This window comes from Leopardus geoffroyi, chromosome B2 (genome assembly GCF_018350155.1).
Source record: "Leopardus geoffroyi isolate Oge1 chromosome B2, O.geoffroyi_Oge1_pat1.0, whole genome shotgun sequence".
NCBI lineage: Eukaryota > Metazoa > Chordata > Mammalia > Carnivora > Felidae > Leopardus > Leopardus geoffroyi.
This window is the reverse complement of record NC_059332.1, coordinates 37509706-37532975: the sequence shown is the minus strand read 5'-3', so window position 1 is coordinate 37532975 and position 23270 is coordinate 37509706. Positions and strand designations below refer to the sequence as shown.

The 23270-nt window shown below is 38.7% G+C and overlaps 1 protein-coding gene across 5 annotated transcripts in view; it reads right to left on the bottom strand.

Moving 5' to 3' along the window:
- The window catches only part of DNAH8 (dynein axonemal heavy chain 8), a 334161-nt gene that overhangs the window by 99598 nt on the left and 211293 nt on the right, over nt 1-23270 (bottom strand). For all 5 annotated transcript variants that reach the window (XM_045498070.1, XM_045498067.1, XM_045498069.1 and 2 more), the window contains 11 exons: nt 22107-22271; nt 20547-20773; nt 18353-18471; nt 16427-16530; nt 14729-14905; nt 12600-12767; nt 11865-12080; nt 8035-8172; nt 6437-6564; nt 5454-5625; nt 3328-3483 (listed from right to left, as the gene is read on the bottom strand). In XM_045498070.1, the coding sequence (XP_045354026.1) occupies nt 3328-3483; nt 5454-5625; nt 6437-6564; nt 8035-8172; nt 11865-12080; nt 12600-12767; nt 14729-14905; nt 16427-16530; nt 18353-18471; nt 20547-20773; nt 22107-22271 (1770 nt within the window). The remainder of the gene's footprint in view (nt 1-3327; nt 3484-5453; nt 5626-6436; nt 6565-8034; nt 8173-11864; nt 12081-12599; nt 12768-14728; nt 14906-16426; nt 16531-18352; nt 18472-20546; nt 20774-22106; nt 22272-23270) is intronic.

Genomic DNA, 23270 nt, shown 5'->3' with positions numbered 1-23270 from the left:
CCCTCCCCTGCTCATGCTCTCTCTCTCTCTCTCTCTCTCTCTCTCTCAAAAATCAATAAACATTAAAAAAAATTGTTTTAAATATTATCTCTCACTTGCTATGAAAAAGAGATGTGGAATTGAAAAATTAAATAAGCCTACCCTTGTCCTGTTTTGGATAAGAAGGAAATGACTAAAAGAAAAAAAATCCTGCACATGAAGGAATTTGTTTCCCTGGATGGATAGCTTTATTTACACAAATGATGAGCTGTGAAAGACCTCATTATGAGTTGACAAGGTAAATGAATCTAAACAAAGAGCTTTAACCAGCTTTTTAAACAAGATGAAACAAGGTCCCAATGAGACGAAATATAATTGTCCTGCTCTATTTCCTAAGGAGTAAACTCTATTTTTGTGATTTCCTTCCTAAGCGTGATGGTTCATATCATGTGTCAATCTGAATGAGGTAGGGGCTGTCCAGGTACCTGACAAACATTATTTCAGGCTGTGTCTGTGAGAGTGTTTCCAGAAGAGATTGGTCTTGGAATAGGCAGACCGAGAAAAGAAAATCATCCTCACCTACTTGGGTGGGCATCATCCACTCCATTGAGGGCCTGAATAGAGCCCAAAGGTGGAGGAAGAGCAAATTTGCTCTCTGCTTGAGCTAAGACATTCATCTTCTCCTGCCTTTGGACATCAACGACCAGCTCTTGGGCCTTCGGACTTGGATTGGGACTCCTATTACTTACTCCCCTGGATCCCAGACCTTCAGAGTTTGGACTAGAACTACATGACCAGCTTTCTTGGACCTCTAGGTTGTAGACAACAGACTGTGGAACGTCTTGGCCTCCCTAATCCCATGAGCCAATATCTCATAATAAATCTTTTTCTATATATCTGCATTTACATATAGATATCCTATGTATTCGGTTTCTCTGGAGAACCCTAATACACCAAGAAATTGGGGCGCCCGGGTGGCTCAGTCAGCTAAGCACCCAACTTTGGCTCAGGTCATGATCTCGCATTTTGTGAGTTTAAGCCCCACATCGGGCTCTGTGCTGACAGTTGGAGCCTGGACCCTTCTCCAGATTCTATATCTCCCTCTCTCTCTGCCCCTCCCCTGCTCGCACTCTGTCTCTCTCTCCCTCAAAATAAATAAACATTAAATTTTTAAAAAAAAAAGAAATAATAATTTTCAAATTATCAATTTATTTAAGATAACTTTTAGCCAACTTCAATGCCTTTTATAAATTTGAAATAATGGCTTGGAGTCATAATTTCATATTTAATTAACCTAATTTTCTTGTGCAGTAACCCTAAGTGGTAGCTACCAACAGAGCCTGGATCACCTGGCAAAGATACTCTGGTATTGGGTCTTTACAAGGTGGTCAGTGAATTCTTTATAGGGAAACTTGATGAATACCTTCTCTTTCTGGAAGTCAGAGCTGAAGGTTCTGGGGATGGTGTTGAAGGTGATCTTGGCAAAGCTGCCAAGGTAGAATGTAGTCCTAGGCATACAATACATGTTTTGTTTTTCATTTATAAAGTGTTTCATTTTTCATTCTGTTTTCCTTCCCAAATAAAAGAAATACTATTTTTGTTTTATTCTGTCTTCATTTATGTGTGTTCGCGCATGTGTTTATCCACATATTTTAAAAATAATGTCTCCTGAGTAAGGAGAATATAGTTCAATCTTACATTCCAGCAGTCAATGTCTTTAAAAATACATTAAGTATCTGTGGCATATTTCTATTACTTCCTCGAGAAGATTCCTGGGACTGGGTAACAGCAGAAAGGACATTATCGAAGGCTATCAAGGAGCTTAATGCCAAAATGGACAGACAAAGCTATGATCAGGAACATTAAGAACAGGATGAGTAGGGAGATGGACAGTCAGAAGAGGCAAGAGGGATGGAACAGGGGACACGTTCTAGCTGCATGGATCCAGGAAATAAAGTTCAGGGGTAGGAATGCTCCTGTTTACTCCACCCATGCATTCCTTCTGTGAAGACAGCTCCTCTGAAGCTACATTCCCACTGGCTTCATTTTCCTGAACACTCCTCTTCCGTTTATACTCTCTGACCCTGTCTGGGATTTCTCTGGGGTTTGTAAGTAAACAGACTGATGCATTGTGTTCCCGAGTATCTGTAAGATGGGAGTATCTTAGAGGTGTTCCTGAGCACCAGGCAGCATCCAGGTGTCAATGAAGCCCTCATCTCAGAAGGAAATCTTTCAATATTTTACCATTAAATGATGTTTGTTGTAGGCTTTTGGTAGATGCTCTTTATGTGATTAAGGGAAGATTCCTCTTATTCTTAGTTTCTTGGAAGTTTTATCACAAATGGGTGTTGAATTTACCATGTGCTTTTTCTGCATTTATCAAGATGATCACATGATTTTTCTGTGTTTTTTTCCTTGTAATGACATTATACTTTGATTAATCCACTTAAGTTCAATAAATATCAGAATCCCCACCCTATTGAAAGAGCAGTACAGAAAATATAAAGATGGCATAAAACCATAAACCTTGCCGGCAAGAAGTTTAGGATACGGTAAAGATAAAAGACAAATGGGCAACGAACAGGAATTGAAGACAGACTCTAAGTTCATGTTGGAAATCCAAACAAGACATTGTGAGCATTTAGGACAGGCTATATTAAACTGGGGACACAGGGAAGTCTTGATGAAGGCCATGTTGGAGGTGTGGGCTTTGAAGAACATTCAAGATATTTATCTGGGATATAAGTGAAGTGGGAAACAGGGTGAAGAAAGACACCCTGGTTAGTAGAATAGTTTAAGCAAAAATATGGAGACAGGAGACTCAGAACCCTGGGAACACTGTCTGGGAAACAGTGAATAGTCTATATTGGTAGTTAAATCAAAATATTGACAGTAAATCCGAGATGCTGGAATCCTGCCCTTGTTTACCTCTACCTTATAATTAACACCTTATTAGACCCCAAGTCCAAAACTGGACTCTAGGATGGTGTGGAGAACCAAGTGCCTGAGCTAGGTTGGTGCAAATAGCCTTACACTGAGGAGCCAGGAGTTCTATTTTTACTGCTTCCCTGTAAGCCCAAGCCCAAAGCCCCGAATAAAAGCCATATCCAACACAGACGAAGGCAATAGAACCAGGAAAGGGACAGAGAGAAGAGAACATCATGAGAGAAACCAAAAGGAAAAATAATCCAAGCTCTTGCCCTAAACCACTGTTATAAAACTCAAGGGTGTAAATTAACAAGCAATTGTCACAGAGATGACAACTTTATGACTGGCAGATTCAGCTGAAATTTCAGGGGAAATTTCATGATTTTAAGATTGCTTTCCCATATACCAAGCAGCACATACCTGCAAGTCATTTTCTCTTTCCTTTGATTTAATCCAAGTTTTGCCTTGAGTTTGTGGGTCAATGAGGAGTGGGTATCTGGTGGCCTTTGTCACAATGATGCCATTCTGAATGGAGAGGTCATCTCCTGGTAATCCCTGCAGCCCCCACTCCCCAATCTAAATAACAAGAAATGGATATGGCCAGTCAGAGGAGAACAAGAATGCTTTCATTATTAATTAAGAGTGCCACAATATTAAAATAATTTAATATTAGAATATATTTTTTTTCCATTGAGACTATGCAATGGGTACGTAGAAAAAAACTCAAACTTGTAAATATGAACCAAATAACATTCACCTAAAAAAAATAAATTTATAACCTAACAAATCCTTCTCTAATAACCCAAGACCAGGGTTTAGTCCTTTATGTTATATATCTTCAAACTTATGAGGAAATATTACGAAATCTATGAATTTTTGAAGCATTGTTGTTCAACATGCAGAGACCATAGGGGCTCAAAATACAGTAAGACTAGGTGGATGGTGGAGTTGGTGGAGATGATGAAATATTGACATGTCAGGAAAGATAAGCACCAGGGGTTAAACCTCAGAAAACTCCCCTTCCTGCCCTTTGGCTTTGTTTACATGGGGGGCAGGATTTGTATAGCTGAAGGCAGAGAATTTATGACAGATAAGGTATTATATTTGCAGGTGCTCATCAATGATTTAAATATATATATATTTCCGGGGCACTTGGGTGGCTCATTTGATTAAGCATGGGACTCTTGATTTCAGCTCAGGTCATGATCTCGCCATTCATGAGATTGAGCCCTGTGTCAGGCTCTGAGCTGACAGTGCGGAGCCTGCTTGGGATTCTCTCTCCTTCTCTGCCCTTCCCCACTTGCTCTCTCTCAAATAAATAAATGCATAAACATTTAAAATATATATATACATGTATATATATGTTTCCTGGGGTGCTTGGCTCGCTTAGTCAGAAGAGTGTGTGACTCTTGATCTCGGGGTCATGAGTTTGAGCCCCACGTTGGGGGCAGAGGCAGAGATTACTTTTAAATTAATTAGTTAATTAATTAACAAACAAACTTAAAAAAAATATATTTCCTTTCCGAATTACAAGGGAATTGCCAGCCTGCCTCCATGCCGTCAGTAAGATCACCTGGGGTCCAAAGAATCAACCAGCTTCCACCTTCATTAAATTATCCTAACAGCCCCCAAAGGTCATAATTAATATCCTGGCCTGCTTTGCCTCATCAGTGTCCGTTGCATCTTTAGTACATTATCTAGTCCCTGTAACAACCAGTTGAACATTGTTTGAATTGGAAAAGATTAATTTTTTTAACTTTTAAATGCAGATAACATGAAACTAATAGCATGACTTCCCTCAGGAAACAGCCACTGGGGAACATGTTTACAGATCAGAAAGCAGCTCATGAATACAAATTGGCTGGAAACCACTTAATGCCATAGGAGCTCTGCAAGATAGACTTAAAATTGACAGTGGCATCAAATTTCCAGCAAGGAAGGCTAGTGCAGCGGGACGTGCCATCACTCAGTGATACCACAAAGGGCTGTTGTGCTATGCTGTTGGACACTACGAAAAGATGGTTAATCATCGGAAGAAGGTTAATACCAGTACTTACGGCCTAGCTAATGCCTATAATCACCTAAAATGTTTGAAAGAGAGTGTGACTTAAGAGGAGTGGTGTAAATAATGGAAAGTTATAAGAAGAACTCAATATTACCAAGCCTATAATTCATGAAGGATCTTTTTTTTTTTTTTTTGGAAGATTTTATTTTTTTATGCAATTTACCCCCAATGTGGGGTTCGAACTCAAGACCCTGAGCTCAAGAGGTGCACGTTCCACTGACTGAGACAGCCAGGTGCCCCCACGAATGACCTTTTAGTTCACAGGAGTGCAATTGAAAATATTTTAAAAGCAAGATTTCTTAAAGAGAAAGGAACTTTTATACCAAAAAAAAGTGGTTGTTTTTTTCAGTAATTCTTAAGCATTTTCAAAACAATCTTTTCAATTAAATGAAAAAAAAAAAGGGAAAAACTTAGGTGTACCTTGATTTCTTACTAAATAAGACTGAAATTCAAATAGTATTATAAGGAAAGTGACACTTACGGTTGGCGGGTCCACCAACATTGAAATAAGATTCAGGTTTTCGGTGAAAGGAATCTTCCGAGCTCTCAGCTCTATCTCCCACTGATCTTTAAGCAAATAGTTCCTAAATATCTGATTGAAAGGACCAAGGTAGGAAAGGAATCCAGTGCACAGAAGAATGTCACCTACAAGTCTGTTAGGAAACGAGACAAAGTGAGTCACCTGACACATGCGAGCTCTCCCATTAAGGAGTATGAAAGGCCACGTACTAGTCCATGTTACTAGGCAAAATCCTTCTCTGCTTCCTGCTTAACACTTCGAAACCAGACATGGAGAGACCATGCAAGAGGGAGCCCCCAAACCCAAATGCGGGTAGGAGGGGTCACATGTGGTGTAGACCAAGGAACAAGAGAGAAACTGCTTCCTTGAAGCCTGCAGGTCCAGAGCCCTGATGCCGAGGGAAAAAAAGCATCCTTTTCCCATGCCTTGGTCCTGTTCAGATTCAGTCTTAATAAAATTATTTTCTTCTCCCAGTCCTGTTCCCCCTCTGTTCCTCCCACTTCTTGCCATTCTCTACTCCTCTCTCATTCCCCTCTTCCACTTTTCTGAGGACACCAGCAGACACGAGCACAAGTCTGCCTTGTGTTTAGAGCAAACCACTGATCCACACGTTCAAAATCACTGAGATTAAGAGTATAGCACTGGACAACGTATGTAGATGGTTCTGGAAAAGCCAAACCGTATCAGAAGAACTCTCGTACTAAAACCCCACACTGCTGAACCAAAATTGAGATTAAACGTGTTTCACAAACGTTTCATCCCTCTTTGTTTTACTGAGAGTGTGTGACTTAAGCTGTGAGATTCAGAAATGGTTGGTAGGGCGATGAGGGAGTGAAGCGCTTCACTGGGGAGATATATTTTATTTTCTCTAATGTCACAAAGAGGTGGTGTTTGGAGTGATGATTAAGAAGGAAAGCAATTATAGCAAAGGCCAAAGTTTATACCTGTTAATCTGGGCTTTGAACTCTTTGCTTTGCTGGGTCCATCGGACCTTTTCTCCACTCAGCCCATCGATGAGAGTGGAAGCTGCCTGCATCTTTTTCCGGCACATATCTGCATCATTTAGCAAATCCTGGATTCATAAAGGGAGAGTGTCTCAAAGAACTTCCTTAAGTGCTTAATCAAACATTCACTGTATTCACACATAAACACATATGAGGGAATTTCCTAATTTGCAAAATAAATATAATCTGAAAAAGCAATGTGAGTGAAGCTTTACATGTTAAATTCTGGCAATTACTTAATCATATAGTTATTTTATCTTGCGAAATTTCAAGGAAAGCGATTTTGTAAGAGAGACTCCGAATCACATAAATTAATACAGTATTTCTATTCAGTGATTTCAAAACACAATCAGATCAATACAATACACCATTTTAAGTCTTGGATTTGATAATTCTGAGTTCTTGGAAGTTTACAAAGTGTTTTTACTTTTCCTCAGAAAAACTCTACACAACAGTGATGTGCTGCAGCCAGCTTTTATCAACTCAGAAGAGCCAATTATGACATTTCCAGAAAACTTGGATGGTGTTGAACACATCGTATGATTTCATTTCTATGTGGCATTTGAGAAACAGATGAACATAGGGGAAGGGAAGGAAAAAATAAGATAAAAACAGAGAGAGAGACAAACCGAAAAAGACTCTTAAATACAGAGAACAAAACTGAGGGTTGCTGGAGGGGAGGTGGTGGGGCGGGGCGGGGGGGAATGGGTTAAATGGATGATGCACATTAAGGAAGGCACTTGTTGGGATGAGCACTGGGTGTCATATGTAACAGATGAATCACTGGGTTCTACTGAAACCAAAACCACACTGTATGTTAACTAACTTGAAATTAAATTTTAAAAAAGAAAAAATATATATGCGCTTACAATTAAGCTATATTAAAAGCAAAGGTAACAAGTAATAAAAACCCATCACCTCCTTACTATTTGCTACATTTTTTTATCTATGTACTTCAGGTCAAGTCAGCACTGCACCTGCATGGTGGTATGTAGTAGGGCTCAGTAAGTAACAGTGCTAAACATGTAACAGTACAGTATATGAGAATGCGCTGCTGTGCACCTGTTTCCAAACATGTGTTCACTGTCAGCGCATCAGTAGCTTAAAACTGGCAGTGGTGGGAGTATCTATGCCACAGAAATCAGCAAACAGTGCAGATCAGGGCTTTCTTTTTCCTGGGGCCCCTGTCCCACGAGGTCATGTTAGGGTCCCCATCTGACAGATAAAGCTCCATCAGTTGCCTCCAGCTGCGTAGTGAATAAGTTTCTGCACCGAATCTCAAACCCAATTTTCTAACCTCCAAATCAGTCCCCTTAGGGTATGACATCGCAGCTTACTCTTACCGAAAATGATGATTAAAAACACAAAAAAAGCTTTAAAGTGTCAAAAATCGAAAACAGGTAGCCATAGCCAATGAAGGGCAGTCAGGTAAATACTTTTTTTTTTGGTCATAAACATGTGCCTCATTTCCAAATACAACACATACTTGTGTAAAATTTTGATACGTTGTTTCCATAATTTTGTATACTTAATCTCACCATTTTCTCATTCATTGCTGCATCAAATTTTGCTTGTACTTTATCCAGCTCGGCTTGTTTCTCATCCAGCAGTTCCTGTGCCTTCCCCAGCTCAGCATTGGCGACTGCTAGGCGGCCCTCCTGCTTGGCCAGGTTAGCCTTACAAGGAAGAAGAGGTAATTGTATGGACTTGTATTAGGTCTGCCCAATATTTGTGTTTTTGTTTTGTTTCTTTACGATTTTTTAAATTTAATTTGTTTTTGAGAGAGAAAGAAAGTGCACATGAGCGGGGGAGGGACAGAGACAGAGAGGAACACAGGAACTTAAAGGAGGCTCTGTACTGACAGCAGAGAGCCTGATGCGGGGCTCGAACTCATGATCCGAGATCATGACCTGAGCCAAAGTCGACGCCTAACCAACTGAGCCACCCAGGTGCCTCTGTTTATGGTTTTAATTGGTAAATAATAACATGAATTACACAATTTTTGCCCAAGATGGTATGTTGAGGTCATCTGTTTCTGTGTGTTCAGCTGGAGTGTTGGAGATATTTCACTAAAGTTCTATTTTTTCTTTTAATTATTCATGTTTGATACAGAAAACATGAAAAATGCAGCAATGTATAGAAAGGAGAATACAAATTACCCATGATTTTACCCAGAGATAGTCTGTGAGTATTGTGTTAAAAAGGTGATAACTGGCATTTTCTAGTTTTTTTCTTTGTCACTTAATATGGTGTAATCATTTCTCCTTAAACATGTCCTTAAACACTTTTTCATAGACATTAGCAATATGGCTGCATAATATCACACTATTTTGATGTATCATAATTTATTTAACCTTTGCCCTATTTTTGACATCCCCTCCCACCATTTTAAATTATTATAAATAATGCTATTGGGCATGTGAGCATTTTGGGTTGTTCCTTTCGTAAAGACATTTTGAAATGAAATTACTGTAATGGTAGAGTTTCATCTTTTTCTACATCCTACAGCGAGTGAGAATTATATGTTTCTTAGAACTTTAAAAGAATCAATAAAATAATATAGCCCTAAAGCCTTGTGAGGTAGAAGCTTTTTGATAACATTCTCATTTTCTTTCCCAATGTTTAATTTATCTAAATTTAGCCCTTTTTCACAGGAAATATTAAATTACTATTAATATTATTAAATTGAAAGTTTCTCATGTATTTACATATAACTGTTTAAAATTATTTAAATCTATGCATCTGTGAGTATATGTATTTTCTTCTGGATTATATTTTCCAACAACATGTATCTTATATTTTGTTTCTGCAAAGCACCAATTATTTAATTCTGCTACTGTTCTCTATTTTTTAATGTTTATTTATTTTTGAAGGAGAGAGAGAGACAGAGTGTGAGCTGGGGAGGGGCAAAGAGAGAGGGAGACACAGAATCCAAAGCAGGCTCCAGGCTCTGAGCTGTCAGCACAGATCCCAACACGGGACTCAAACTCATGAGCCATGAGATCATGACCTGAGCTGAAGTCGGACGCTTAACTAACTGAGCCACCCAGGCGCCCCTACTTTTCTCTAACTTTTAATGGTTTTTTTTTTTTTGGTTCTATTCCACTTTCCTTAAGTTTTGTGTGTATGTATATTTATAAGCAAGTATGTTCTGGAGTGTTTAGTTTAATTAATTTAAGAGCTAAGAAAGTGCCATTGGGCCACATAACAAAAGCTTTGGTAACTAGCTTTTTGTCATCATTTTCTAAAAAGAAGTGGCTGGATTTTTTTTTTTTTTTAATGAAAACTGTGTAATCTTATTGTTTATAATCAGAGAATGAGGCCTTGACAATTTCTGCTTTTGGGAACTGAATCAAAGTCTTCTTTTAGCATTGAGTATGATCAATTTTTGTAAATGTTTCTTGGTCACTAGAAATAACTTCCTATTCTTTGTTCATATTCAAGAAAGTTCAATGTAGCTATTCAACCTTAAAAATGATAAAGTGTAAAATCTCTATATAATTACTAGTTTATGGCTGCAAAAGACTGGCTATGTAATTTGCAGGGCCCAGTACAAAATTAAAATGTGGGGCCTCTGGTTAAATAATTATTAAGAACTTCAAGAAGGTGACAGTGACCATTAAGCCAAGCACGGACCCTTCTAAACACAGAGTCCTGTGTGCACAGATCACACACTCATAAAACCAGCCTTCTGCACAATCTCAAATTGCAATACTACCTGTGTTAATATCCACTTAAAATATGAATGCATTTTGCTTTTTGTAATTTGGTAACATCTTATTTATTACAAAAAGCCTAATTATAATTAAGTCTCACTATAGATCACAATTTTTAGTAAAAATTAACTCTGTTCTTATAAGTGCATTTTTTCTTAAATTCTACATCCCTTGGAATCTTTTTGTTGGAGTAGATTGTTACATTTTCTCATCATTTTCCTTTATTAAAACTTTATTTTTTTTAAAAAATGTTTATTTATTTTTGAGGAAGAGAAAGTGCAAGCAGGGGAGGAGCAGAGAGAAAAGGGGATAGAGGATCCAAAGTCGGCTCCGAGCTGACATCAGTGAGCCCGATGCAGGGATTGAACTCACAAACCATGAGATCATGACCTGAGCCACCTAGTTATTTTCAACTTCTTTTCTATTTTTCTCAAAGTTACCTATGCGCACAGTTTTAAAAGACAGCCATCTTCAGGGCCACCTGGGTGGCTCAGTCAGTTAAGCGTCCAACTCTTGATTTCAGCTCAGGTCATGATCTCACAGTTTCATGAGTTCGAGCCCTGCATGTGGCTCTGAGCTGGCAGTGCGGAGCTTGCTTGGGATTCTCTCTCTTTCTCTCTCTCTCTCTCTCTCTCTCCTTCTCTATCTGCCCCTCCCCTGATCTCACTATCTCCATCTCTCTCAAAATAAATAAATAAACTAAAAAAAAAAAAAGGCAGCCATTTTTATAAGGCTTACTATGAAAACCCACAACACCCTGCTCACCTGCTCATCATTTTCCATTCCACAGAGCAACCACTTTCCCCTCTTTTAGCTTTATGGTGGGGGTGGGGCGGGAGGTTAATATGTATCTGGGTGGTGTATTTTATGAATCCTTCGCACTCTTGAGAATGTCATTCTGTTCCCTCTGACCTGAAGAACAGGTTGCCCTTGTATACATGGAGTGTGTGTGTGTGTGTGTGTGTGTGTGTGTGTGTGTGTGTGTATTTACCATTCAGTACTTAAACTGCATCCTTAAGAATGTCTTTTTGTTCCCTTATACATGAAGGGCAGCTTGACCAGTTATTGAATTCTTGGACCACAGCAATTTCCTCAGTACCCTGCATATATCTCCCCATTACATTCTAATATTTAGGGTTGTGGGAAGTCTGTAACATCCTGATTTCTCTTCTTTTGTGAGCGATCTTTCAAAATTTTGTTTGTTCGTTTGTTTCTTAGAAACAAGGGTTCCCCCCACCCTCCCCCTCTTTTTAAATTTCAAATATTTTGGGGTGTTGACCTTAATTTCTATAAACTTTGTTTGGAAACTAGTAATCAAATTCTATCTCCAAACCTAATCTCTTTAAACTTTAAAGAAATGGCAAGTTTTCTTTTATGACAGCTTAATTATTACTTGCACTGAATTCATTTCCTGCTTTAAGTTAACAAGCTGGCTTTGATTTCTTGTCTGTGATGCCCAGAAACACGTAACAGATGTAAAGAAAATGAGAAACCACAAGAAGACATGAAGAAAAGAGGAAACATTTAGCAAAATGGCGACATAGATCTTTATTAGTCAAAATGCTGCTTTGCTTTGTCTTCTCATAGCAGTAATACTGATGACTGATTTTTACTGAACACTGATTTTCTAGGAGGCAGAGGGAAACTCTTACCTTCAGAGGCAACACCTCTCTGTTGACACCATAAAATGTGGCCATAGCAAGGGTCCAGGACAGCAGGCCAGCCACATTCCCACAGACTTTTTTGGCATTTTCCAAAGAATAATCATCCATGTTAAAATATGGCTGCAGCAACTCAACAGTCTCTTCATTTATAGTATCCTTGGGAAACTGCTGAAGGCTCCACAGGAACCCTGTTGCACTCATTAACTGAAAAATAGTAGCACAACCTGTACGTTCTGGGAGAAAATCAATGCTTTCTTCCTGAGTTAGTATATATTTCGAAATTGAAGTTTCTTCCAAAGAAGTAACAACCGACACCCTCTTAAACATACAAATCAAGATTGACAGCAGTCGACCTAAATCTGTAAACTGCAAATTGTCTTCCCATTACCACGGTAAAAGAGTAAGGAAGAAAAGATATGTGAGCTTCCCATCCAGTGGGTGCATCTGAATGTCACCAACCATGGAAGCTCCCTTTCAGAGACTCAGTTGGGTTGACATCAAGACCGTGCCAGTGCTAGCCTCGGGTTCTGGACACTTTTTACGAAAAGAAGGCATTTGGCTTTAAAATCTTTCCCCACTTATACTTTAGGGGGTGCAGTTTAAGATAAACTCTTCATTACACAATTATCAATTACTGCCTGCCAGCTTGTCTGGTCTATATTGAATGTCCTGGACTGGGGACACCTGATGAATCTCATTGGTCTTGCAAAGATTTTTACTTACTTTTAATGACTCTCCCCAGGATGGTTTGCAGCAAGGTTTTTCTGGATCCATAGTGACAGGGTCAATTTTCTTTTGAAATAGTAGCAGAACACAGTCCATGATTCTCATAATAAGATGCGGGGGCTTTGCAAGTTTCCTGACTGTGGCAATATCATTTGGTTTGATAGTCTGTATTTGGGATTAGGAAATCAACGTATTTTTTGTTGAACAGTATTAATAATCACACAGGAATCTAATGCTTTTAAATAACAAAAGTAGAAAACTTTAAAATGTATGTTCTTCCCATCCCCTGACCTTATCCCTTTAAGGGTTTATATCCCAAAATTTTTGCATAATGGCTCTTTCATTGTTATCTTGGGATTTCCGTTTGTTTTTATTCTTTTTTCTCCTGTTGCCCTCAAATAATTGCTGTAGAATATCCCTACCATTCATTACCCACCACCCCAGACCTCTGTGAGCAACACGCCTCATTGATGGGTAACATTTAGATAACTTGCATCTTCAAAGCACATACTCTATGTGTGGATATTAAAAAAGAGAAGGAAGGCTCTGAATATCAGAAACCTAACCTTCAGTCTTTGTTCTAAGGGCTGCCCTATCTATCCAAGGGGAAGAAATTCAAAGGAGAAAAGAGAAGTTATTAAAACATATGGCTTATAAAAATACTTTTCAAAGTTTCTATCTGTGAGCTGGATTTAAAATATTACCTGATATTCAAGGCAAGAAGGATTGGAACATAACATGACCAATAAAATCACCTAAGAATCATTTGTTCAGTGATTTCTCTGTCTTGTAAGTTACTGTAGGATTCTTAAAGGGAGTGGGGTGTCGAGAATGTGTCCTGATCTTTGCCACAATTTTATTAAATGATTATCATAAATCTATTCATTCAACAAACATAGGCATTCTCCCATTTAAAAAGAAAGAAAGAAAGAAAAATAACCTTGTCCTCATAATCTTTGGAGGAAAAGAAAGAAGGTATAATCACCCTAAACTAGGATTATCATCGTGATAGAAGCAGAGAGGTGACAGGAAAAACAAAGGAGAGCCAGAAGAGTCGAACACTTTCTAGAAAGGATGAGCCTTGTCCTGGAGAATGCCTCTTATTAGGCAATGTAAGTTAGGAAAAGCATTTCTGGCAGAGAAAGAGACATTTAAACAGACCACGATTCTTCCAGAAGCCTACGGATGTTTCTGCATGGCTGGACCATACCATGTATAGAGAAAGAATGACAGAAGAGTTCAAGAGGTAGACAGGAGCCAGATTATCAGTACCAACAGCAGCACTGATATTTACTCAGTACTTTCTATGTGCCCAGCAAACTGTATTCATTACCTTTAATGTTTAAATTGATCCTTCAAGGATCACTGAGGAATTATAATCGCCATGGAGACACAAAAAAGTAAAGTAAATTTACGCCAGATCATGTATTTAAGAAGTGGTGGTCGCAAGAGACAACTGCATGTTGCCTCACAGATGTGGATGGCTAGCTGGGGACCTTATCCCAACAGCCACTGGAACCCACAAGAAGATTTTGTTTTAATTTTTTTAATGTTTATTTATTTTTGAGAAAGAGAGAGAGCACGAGCGGGGGGGGGGTGGGGGTTGGGGGTCAGAGAGGGAGACACAGAATCCAAAGCAGGCTCCAGACTCTAAGCTGTCAGCACAGAGCCTGACATGGGGCTTGCACTCATGAACTGCGAGATCATTACCTAGCTGAAGTCAGATGTTTAACCGACTGAGCCACCCAGGTGCTCCCACAAGAAGATTTTTAAAGGGCAAGTAATATAATCTGGAGGGGATGCTTTGGAGGAACTGAGGAGGCTCTCTATATAATCTGAATCCCTTATGCTATTGCTTAGGCCATTAATCACCATTATTTCTCAGATCTCATGGAAGGCTGATTTATGGAACGAAAATAGTAAGTTATAGGGGCTGAAGACTTAAAAAAAATTAGAACTTAGAAAATTGAACCGGCAGAAACATTTGTCTTCAGACTCAGAGATTATAAAGCACATTAGAATTCAATTCAGTTTTCAGATTCTAGAAGTCCTGCAGTGAATTTCACAGAATGAAACCTGGTTCTGGCTGGGACTTGTGCTGAGAGCAGGTCACAGCACACACTCACGTTCAAGGCCGCCTCTGCTTCTTCCAGGGCCGGTCTAGCTGCCTCCAGCTTGGTCTCAGCTTTTACTTTTTCACTATCAATTTCATCCACAATTTTTTGGGCTTTGTCTTTCACCTCCTGCACTTCATTTTTGACTTTGGCTGAAGCCTGAGCACTTACTGTGACTTCTGCTAACACCTGTTAAATCGAGGGAACACATGAGGGCAAATAGGTATCTCCTGAGCAAAATTTACAGATTCGAGTAGTGGAAGAACATTTATTTGATACAATATAAAACACAAATAAAAGCAAATTGATTCCCTATGTATATTTTATATATATTCTTTAATTTATGCTTTAAGGTGTATTACAGTAACTCCTTTAAATGGTCCCTTGCAGTCTTCTCCTAAGGCTTACAAATATATAAATAAGGGGCGCTGGGGTGGCTCAGTTGGTTGAGCGCGTGACTCTTGATTTTGGCTCAGGTCATGATCTCGGGGTCATGGGACACACAGTTACTTTATGGACACAGGTCCATACCCTGTGTCAGCTCTGCACTGGGTATGGAGTCTGCTTAAGATTCTCTCTCTCCCTCTGCCCCTCTCCCCTGCTCGCTCTCTCTCTCTCCCTCACTCTCTCAATGTATATTTTTATATATGTATATTTTTATATCTATAGGCTATATACATAAACATTTTAAGCTTTCAGGAAAATGGTATTTCCACTGTATGTAATTTCTAGAAAATTAACACAATTCAAATATAGATGATGGAATAAGGTCAGAAACCATATTAATGCCCACGTAAAAAACATAAAATAGCTCATGTTTGTTGAGCACCTACAATATGACAGGACTATGCTAAAATCCTGTCCTATGCTATCTCTCTTACTTCAGTAACTGGCTAAGGGTTAAGATTTACGTATCCACTCTTAACCAACTCAGTGAGTGGAAGCTGAAAGCAGTCACAGGCTGGTAGGGTCACAGAAGAAGGAGCAGCAACCATATATCCCTATCAACTTAAGAGGAGTATCTTTTTTTTTTAAACTCCACCAACAATTCCTATTAGCTTTTCCCTCCTTGACACAAACTTTAGATGAGACCTGGGCCATCCTAGAAACTTAGAGCATGAGAGGACCTTAAAGAGAAAACTTAAGTATAAGTTATAGTCAAGCAAAAATTTTATATAAAAATTATATAAACAAATTTCTATGCATTTATAAAAAATTTATAAAAATTTTTATAAAAATTATATAAAGAGAGACAGAGCCAGAGAAGACAGAAAGTCAGGTGGAGGATATAATAATTTAGGTGTGCCTTGGTGGAAGTTAAACAAAAATATGTAATGGTCTTTGTGAACATTATCTCACGAGAAATAGCCTACAGGTTGGGGCACCTGGGTGGCTCAGTTGGTTAAGCATCCAATTTCGGCTCAGGCCTTGATCTCATGGTTCATGGGTTCAAGCCCCAGCATCAGGCTCTGGGCTGACAACTCGGAGCCTGGAGCCTGCTTCGGATTCTGTGTCTCCATCTCTCTCTGCCCCTCCCCTACTTGTGCGCTGTCTCTCAAAAATACATAAACATTAAAAAAAATTTTTTTAAAGAAAAAAAATAGTCTATGGGTTTATATATTAACCATTTTTAATAACATTTTTAAATGATGCTTTTTAAAATACGGAATAATATTCTTCATCACTAGTTATAAAGTAAATGCCACTCACTTCATCTGCTTTTACGGAAGCCACTGCCAGCTCCTTCTCCTTTACCGCAAGATCCTGAGAGAGCTTAGCAACAGATTCACTTGCCTCCATAAGCTTATCAAGACCTTTGCAAATACACACACATACACTTTTCCTTAGAATATGGACATCCCAAATATTTGTTCAATATTTACTATTTACAAGGCACTGTACCAGGATTATAACACAAGATAATTATTTATGGACAAATGCTTAAAAAATACTCATATAGGGGTGCCTGGTGGCTCAGTTGGTTAAGCATCTGACTTCAGCTCAGGTCATGATCTCACGGTTCGTGAGTTCAAGCCCTGCGTCGGGCTCTGTGCTGACAGCTCAGAGCCTGGAGCCTACTTTGGGTTCTGTGTCCCCCTCTCTCTCCGTCCCACCCCTGCTTGTGCTCTGTCTCTGTCTTTCAAAAATGAATAAACATTTAAAAAAATTTTTTTAATATTCATATATTAGAAGCAACAATACTGACCAAATCTCTGAGAGTTTCAGCAGGGGGTGAAGAACACCACCCAGCTAAATTGAAGGGAAAGTCACAATGCCATACTAAGATTACTTTAGTCAGGTAACTAACTTATTTGACAATTTAGTGCTGTCCTTGGCTTTGCAAACATCATTTTTAATGATGTAAATATCATTTTTTTTTTTGCCTTTGAAGCACATTGCAGCTGGAATGGCAAATGAAACAGCTAATATAGTCATCATTTTGTGGTTTTCTTTGCTATGAAAATGAAACAAGCAGCTAAACCTTGTGCAGCTGGCTCCAAGGCTCTCAGTACCACAGAGCAAAAGAGCTGGTTAAGTGGATTTCTCACATTGCAACTGAGTTCTAGACGGTGGTGTGTTGGTAAGTGTTTAGCATCTGGGTCTCTTGGGGAGAGGGGGGAACACTCATTTGCATGTTTTCCAATTCCCATGGTGTAAATATTCCCACCATGGCTGATTTTAAGCCACCAAGAGACTGTCAGTAGCACTCCATTTTATGTCTACCGTACTGATAGAATAAAAATAATTAACCTCAAGAACATGAATAGCAGTAAAACAGAGTGAAAATAATTAAGATATGATAAATTTTGAGCAACTTGCCTTCTTAAAATATAACTTATTTGTGAGTTTACATGTTTTGAATAAAGACTGTGTTTAATGTTTTGAATAAAGGCTGTGTTTAATGACTAGATCATAAAGTTCTTAAGAATTTAACTATCTCTCCAGAGCCAGTCCAGGTAGCTCCAGCTGACCGCTGATTATAGAGTATCCTATGGAGAGCCACAAGAAGGTGAACCATGAGAAAAACAGAGGACAGTTTCTTGCACAGTGTTTCTTTCCATCACATAACTGCATAGACCTTGGAGTTTAGTTATGCTAGGGCACCACATTTTTTGCAGGAGAAGCGGGGGAAAAAAAACCACTTCTTTTTGGCCTGTTTGGACCAAATGTTTTCTGGACATATAACTTGCTCCAATTTATAATTTTCCCGCTTATATTACATGTCTTGGACACAGACATCCATTGCTCAGGAAAACTCTCTCTTTTTGTTTTGATTTGTTTTTCCTTTTCCTTTGTTAGAAATCTGAGAAGCATTGACATGGCAAAGTTTAGGCAAGTCAAGGCAAAGTGTAATGAAACCAAAAACTGAAGTTGTGGTCAGTTTCCAAGAACTGGCTTTCCAAGAACTGGTAGTTTCTCTACCTGCAGGCAGGGGCTCAGTGACTATGAGGACGCCCAGCCCGACGGTGTGGATCCAGTTGAAAGGGCCAGGAGAAAATGGTTGGAGAGAAAAAATTGGCCCCGTCTGTTTGGATTTTCTTCTGCCTGGAGCTTCTTAAAGGTAAATGACCCTCACAGGCATCTATATATATAGATTCCTATGAAAAAGTCCTTAAAAGATTCCATTCTGCTTACCAATATTCATACGTTCAGCTTGTTCATTGATAAATTTCACCTTTTCAGCATAAATGTTTTTATAACCGTTTATAAAGGAGAGATAAGACTTGGGAGTCACATGAGCTCTTCGGCGGTATCTGAAAGTAGAACATGACAATGATCTTCGTCTCTGTCATTCTGATGTATTCCTATAAAGCATCCTACAGATGCGCTTCCCACTGTGGAATCAGTGTAATTCTGAAGGGTGATTCACTAGTAGGAGGAGAGGAATTGTGAATGGCTTCCCTAGAGGTGAGGTGGAAAGGACACTAAATATCTGATGTTTTGACCCTTTAGGGGGTCTTTGACTTGACCCTTACCCCACTCTGGGCTTCTGTTTCTTCATCTGGAAAACTGAGAAAAGAATCACTGCCCCACACCTACCAGCATTTTGTGAATTTTATATATATTATATAATATATATATATATATATATATATATATATATATATATATATATGGCATCTGTAAATACACCTTGTAAACTTTAAGATTCTATACAAACATTTGGGGTAAATGGTTGAAAGGAATTTGTGCTATGATCTGTTTTCATTCAACTGATAATTGCTAAACACTTCTTCACTGTTAAAAACTAGCTGGGTGGGCCTACAAATGTGAAAACCAGTGTCTCCCCAGATTGACCAGATCATCCTTGAAATCAAGGCAGCCACACTTGACTCAAATATTCAACTCACTATGGCTTTACTATAGTAATTCTATTTAACAGTAGACATAAATAAAAGGAATAATTTTATAGAGGAGAAGCTTGAGTCAAAGAAGAGCTCCTAACATACTATAAAATCATTTTACCTTTTATATTAATTTTTTCATTTTTGGAGTTCCAAAGATTTTTAACACTAAAAAAAATTTTAAGGACTGGACATATAAGTGACTAGCATTTAAGCATTTTATAAATATCACATTCAGAAAAAACTTCTACAGTCAGAGAGGATATGAAAATTTTGGACAATACACCAAATTTTGCAAAAATAAAGACACAGTCTTTTTTTTGGAGCTGTACAAAGGTAAACTTTCTCTCCACAGATGACAGTAACCGGCAGTGTTCAAGTTAAATGGAAGGAAAATCTTCCTAACCATATGAATTAATACCCATGGATTCACCAAGAGGATCTGGGAGATTATATAGAAGTTGTTAAGGGGGTGGGGATCCTGGGTCTAGTTTTAAGTAAAGAAAAGGGTCCAAGATAAACATACTTTTGTGAGATAGGGACCCCCTGGAAAATTCATGAAACTGTTAGCTAGACTCTCTATGTAGGAAAATTCTTCTGGCAGGTTTAGCACCCCCAGAAGCCTGAAGATCACGTTGGCCCACCTTTACTTACATCTGTCAAATGTACACAGTGACTATCATGCTTTGGGAGGGCGAAAAAGTTGTATTTTTGAACTGTTGATGACAGCTTTCACATGTGAACACCATGCTATTTTTAGCAAACAGTCAATTAAAATTATTTGGTGTGAACACATTGATAAGATTAAGAGATGCAAGGGTGCCTGGGTGGCTCAGATGGTTGACCCTCTGACTCTTGATTTTGGCTCAGGTCATGATCTCATGGTTTGTGGGACCAAGCCCCGTGTTGGGTTCTGCAGGCTATGGAGCCTGCTCGGGATTCTCTCTCTCCCTTTCTCTCTGCCCCGCCCCCCCACCCCCCACCCCAGCTCTCACTCTTGCTCTCTCGCTCTCAAAATAAATAAATAAACTTAAGAAAAAAGGCTAAGAGATGCAAACACAAAACCTAAATATCCCCTAACATAAGGCAATAGTGAAACTTTAAAACAGTGTACTTCTTTAATCAGAATGAATAATGCATGTAAATAATAAACTAATTTTAAATAGTTTATAATGAATCGGTTAAATCATTTTCAAAAAAAAAATTAAGCAAATGAAATAGAGTGATTCATTAAACATCTGTTACTTTGAGGCCTGGAGAGAAAGTGATACTTAAGTACGGACACTAGTTAATTTTTAAGTCTCATTTATTTATCATTATTTAAATGCATAATCACTAGAAAATCAAAGCAAGAACAAAATCTAACTGCATCTGGGACTCTGCACTCAATCAATATAAAGAGCCTTTTAGTGGCTGCTGCACTGAATTTCTCTTTGGAGTGAACTCTGGTTTTGCAGCTAACACGCTCAGGAAAAGTCACTCACCTTTGGAAATAACTTTCACAGCTCTCAGAAACCATGTCATGGAAGAGGCCCATTGTTTCTACAACTTGTCTTTTAGTGTCACTGGAGCAGACAATACCGTAGCCTGAAAGGAAATAGGAGGCCACAGCAATCAAAGCCTCCTTTGGCCAGCGACTAAACCAGTCCATGGTGCAACCTGATATCAAGCCAGGAAATTTCAAAGAACGGGCACGGAACTTCTCACCAACCTATTGACAGCAAAGACAGAAAGCATTAGACACACAAAGGGATTATAATAAATTGTCTAGAGAGAGACTTAGGCATTCTGGGCCAACAGTGTGATATTTAAAAAAAAATCCTGGGGACAGGGTGCCTTGGTGGCTCAGTCGGTTAAGCGTCCGACTTCAGCTCAGGTCATGATCTCACAGTTTGTGGGTTCAAGCCCCATATCAGGCTCTGTGCTGACAGCTCGAGCCTGGAACCTGCTTGGATTCTGTGTCTCCCTCTCTTCCTGCCTCTCCCTCACTTACACTCTCTTTCTGTCTCTCTCAAAAATAAAAATTTTTTTTTTTAAATCTTGGGCTGCATTAATAAATTAAGTGTCCAGATGAAGGGAGGTAATATTTCTACACTCTTCCCTGTCCTAAGACTACATCTGCATTATTGGTTTTGATCCTAAGAGCTACCTTTAAGAGGAAAGTGACAAACTGGAACTCTTACAGAGAGAGATGACCAGGACAGTGAAAGTCCTGGACACTAGGACAAGTGAGAATAGTGGAAGGGGTGGGAGGTGTTTGGTCTACAAAAGAAACAACTTAGCAAGTCTGCAAAGACTTTCTCTAAATATCTGAGGAGCTGAAGCGGGGGATGAAGTTCATTTTACAGGCCAGAAACAGAATCACAGGGGAAAAAACAGAAAGACAAAATCCAATTCATTTTAAAGAAGACCTCTCTGGCAATTAGACTATCTAAAATTAAGCAGGTTGGCTTGTGAGTTAGTGAGACCCATAGAGCAGAGCTGCCCAACAGGACTTTCTGTGACTCTGGAGATGTTCTACAGATGTGCTTTCCAGTATGGTGGCCACATGCCACATGTAGCTACTGAGCATTTGAAATGGAGCTAGTGGGACTGAGGAACTGAATTTTTATTTTACTTCATTTTAACTAATCAAAATGTAAATGGCCATACATGTCTAATGGCTACTATACTGGACAGTACAGAGAGCTAGAGACAGTCAAACCTACATCAGGGACATTCTAGATGGTATGTCTGTATTGGAGGAAGAGCTGGACAAGATTACATCACCAAATCCCTTAACAATTTGAATAATCTATATCTCTAGGCAATTAATGAAAGCTGTAGGCTATGAAATAATTCCTTATAAAAATGAATTATTTTAAATTATTACACTTTGGTAGGAGATTGCCTCTGGTGGAGATTGGTGGTAATGAAGTGTTAATTTCAACTCAACGTAACAAATGTTAGTTTCCGGGCGAATCATTTCATCACCGAAGGTGAATATTAAGTACATTTCAGTAAGTAACTCCTCCCACATAAATACAAATTAAGTAACAACTCACTGGAGAAAAGCAGAGAACAACATGCAAGTTCTTCCTTGATCTTGAAATGAAGTATTCATACAGATTATCAAAGGTAGGAGGGTGGCGAGGCAGCTCCTTTTTCATTACCGATATCAGACCTTGGGTGATTTCATCCATCTCATCTCGCGCAAACAGATTGGAGATCTTGGAGAAACAGACAAGAGAGTGTTCTGTTTTTTACAGGTTCCCCACACCAATTCACTGCCAGAATCTGGTCCTTTTTTCCCCCCAATGTGTCATCTTTTTTCATATTTTCTTTCTGCATCTCCACAGTCAAAATCCTTCATTTGCCAGAGATGACCAAGAATACTACTTTTTATTGAGCAGTTTAATCAGGAGAAAATGTTGTTTCCCTTGGCTCAAATAGCTATCACCAAAAATGTATCTACCATTCCAATCATCTCTTTAAAATGTCCAGTGACACTCTTTACTCTCTGATTCTCTGACACAATTCTGGGTCTGAAGTAATTTTTTTTTATTTTACTGTTTGTGTATTTTTTTTATCAAGGTATAATTGATACACAATATTATATTAGTTTCAGGTTATTCAACATTTATATACTTTGGGTAAGAATCACTACAATAAGTCTGGTTACCATCTGTCACCATACAAAGGTACACAATGTTATTGACTATATTCCCGACACTATATATTACATCCCCATGACTTCTTTATTTTATAACTGGAAGTTTGTACTTCTTGATCCCCTTTACCTGTCTTCCCCACCCCCACCCCAGCAAGTCCCCCTCCCTCTGTCAACCACCAATCTGTTCTCTGTTATCTATGAGTCTGGGTTTTGTTTTGTTTTTTATATATCACATATAAGTAAAATCATGCAGCATTTTCTTTCTCTGTCTGACTTATTTCACCTAGCATACTACTCTCAAGATCCACCCATGTGTGCACAAATGGCAAGATTGCATTTTTCGTTGTGTCTGAGTAGTATCCCTTTGTGTGTGTCTGTGTGTGTGTGCATGCACGTGTGTGTATACATACATACCACATCTTCTTTATGCATTCATCCACTAATGGATACTTGGGTTGTTTCCATATTTTGGCTATTGTAAATAATGCTGCAATGAGCATAAGGGTGCATATATCTATTTGAATTAGTGTTTTCATTTTCTTCAGATAGTGGAATT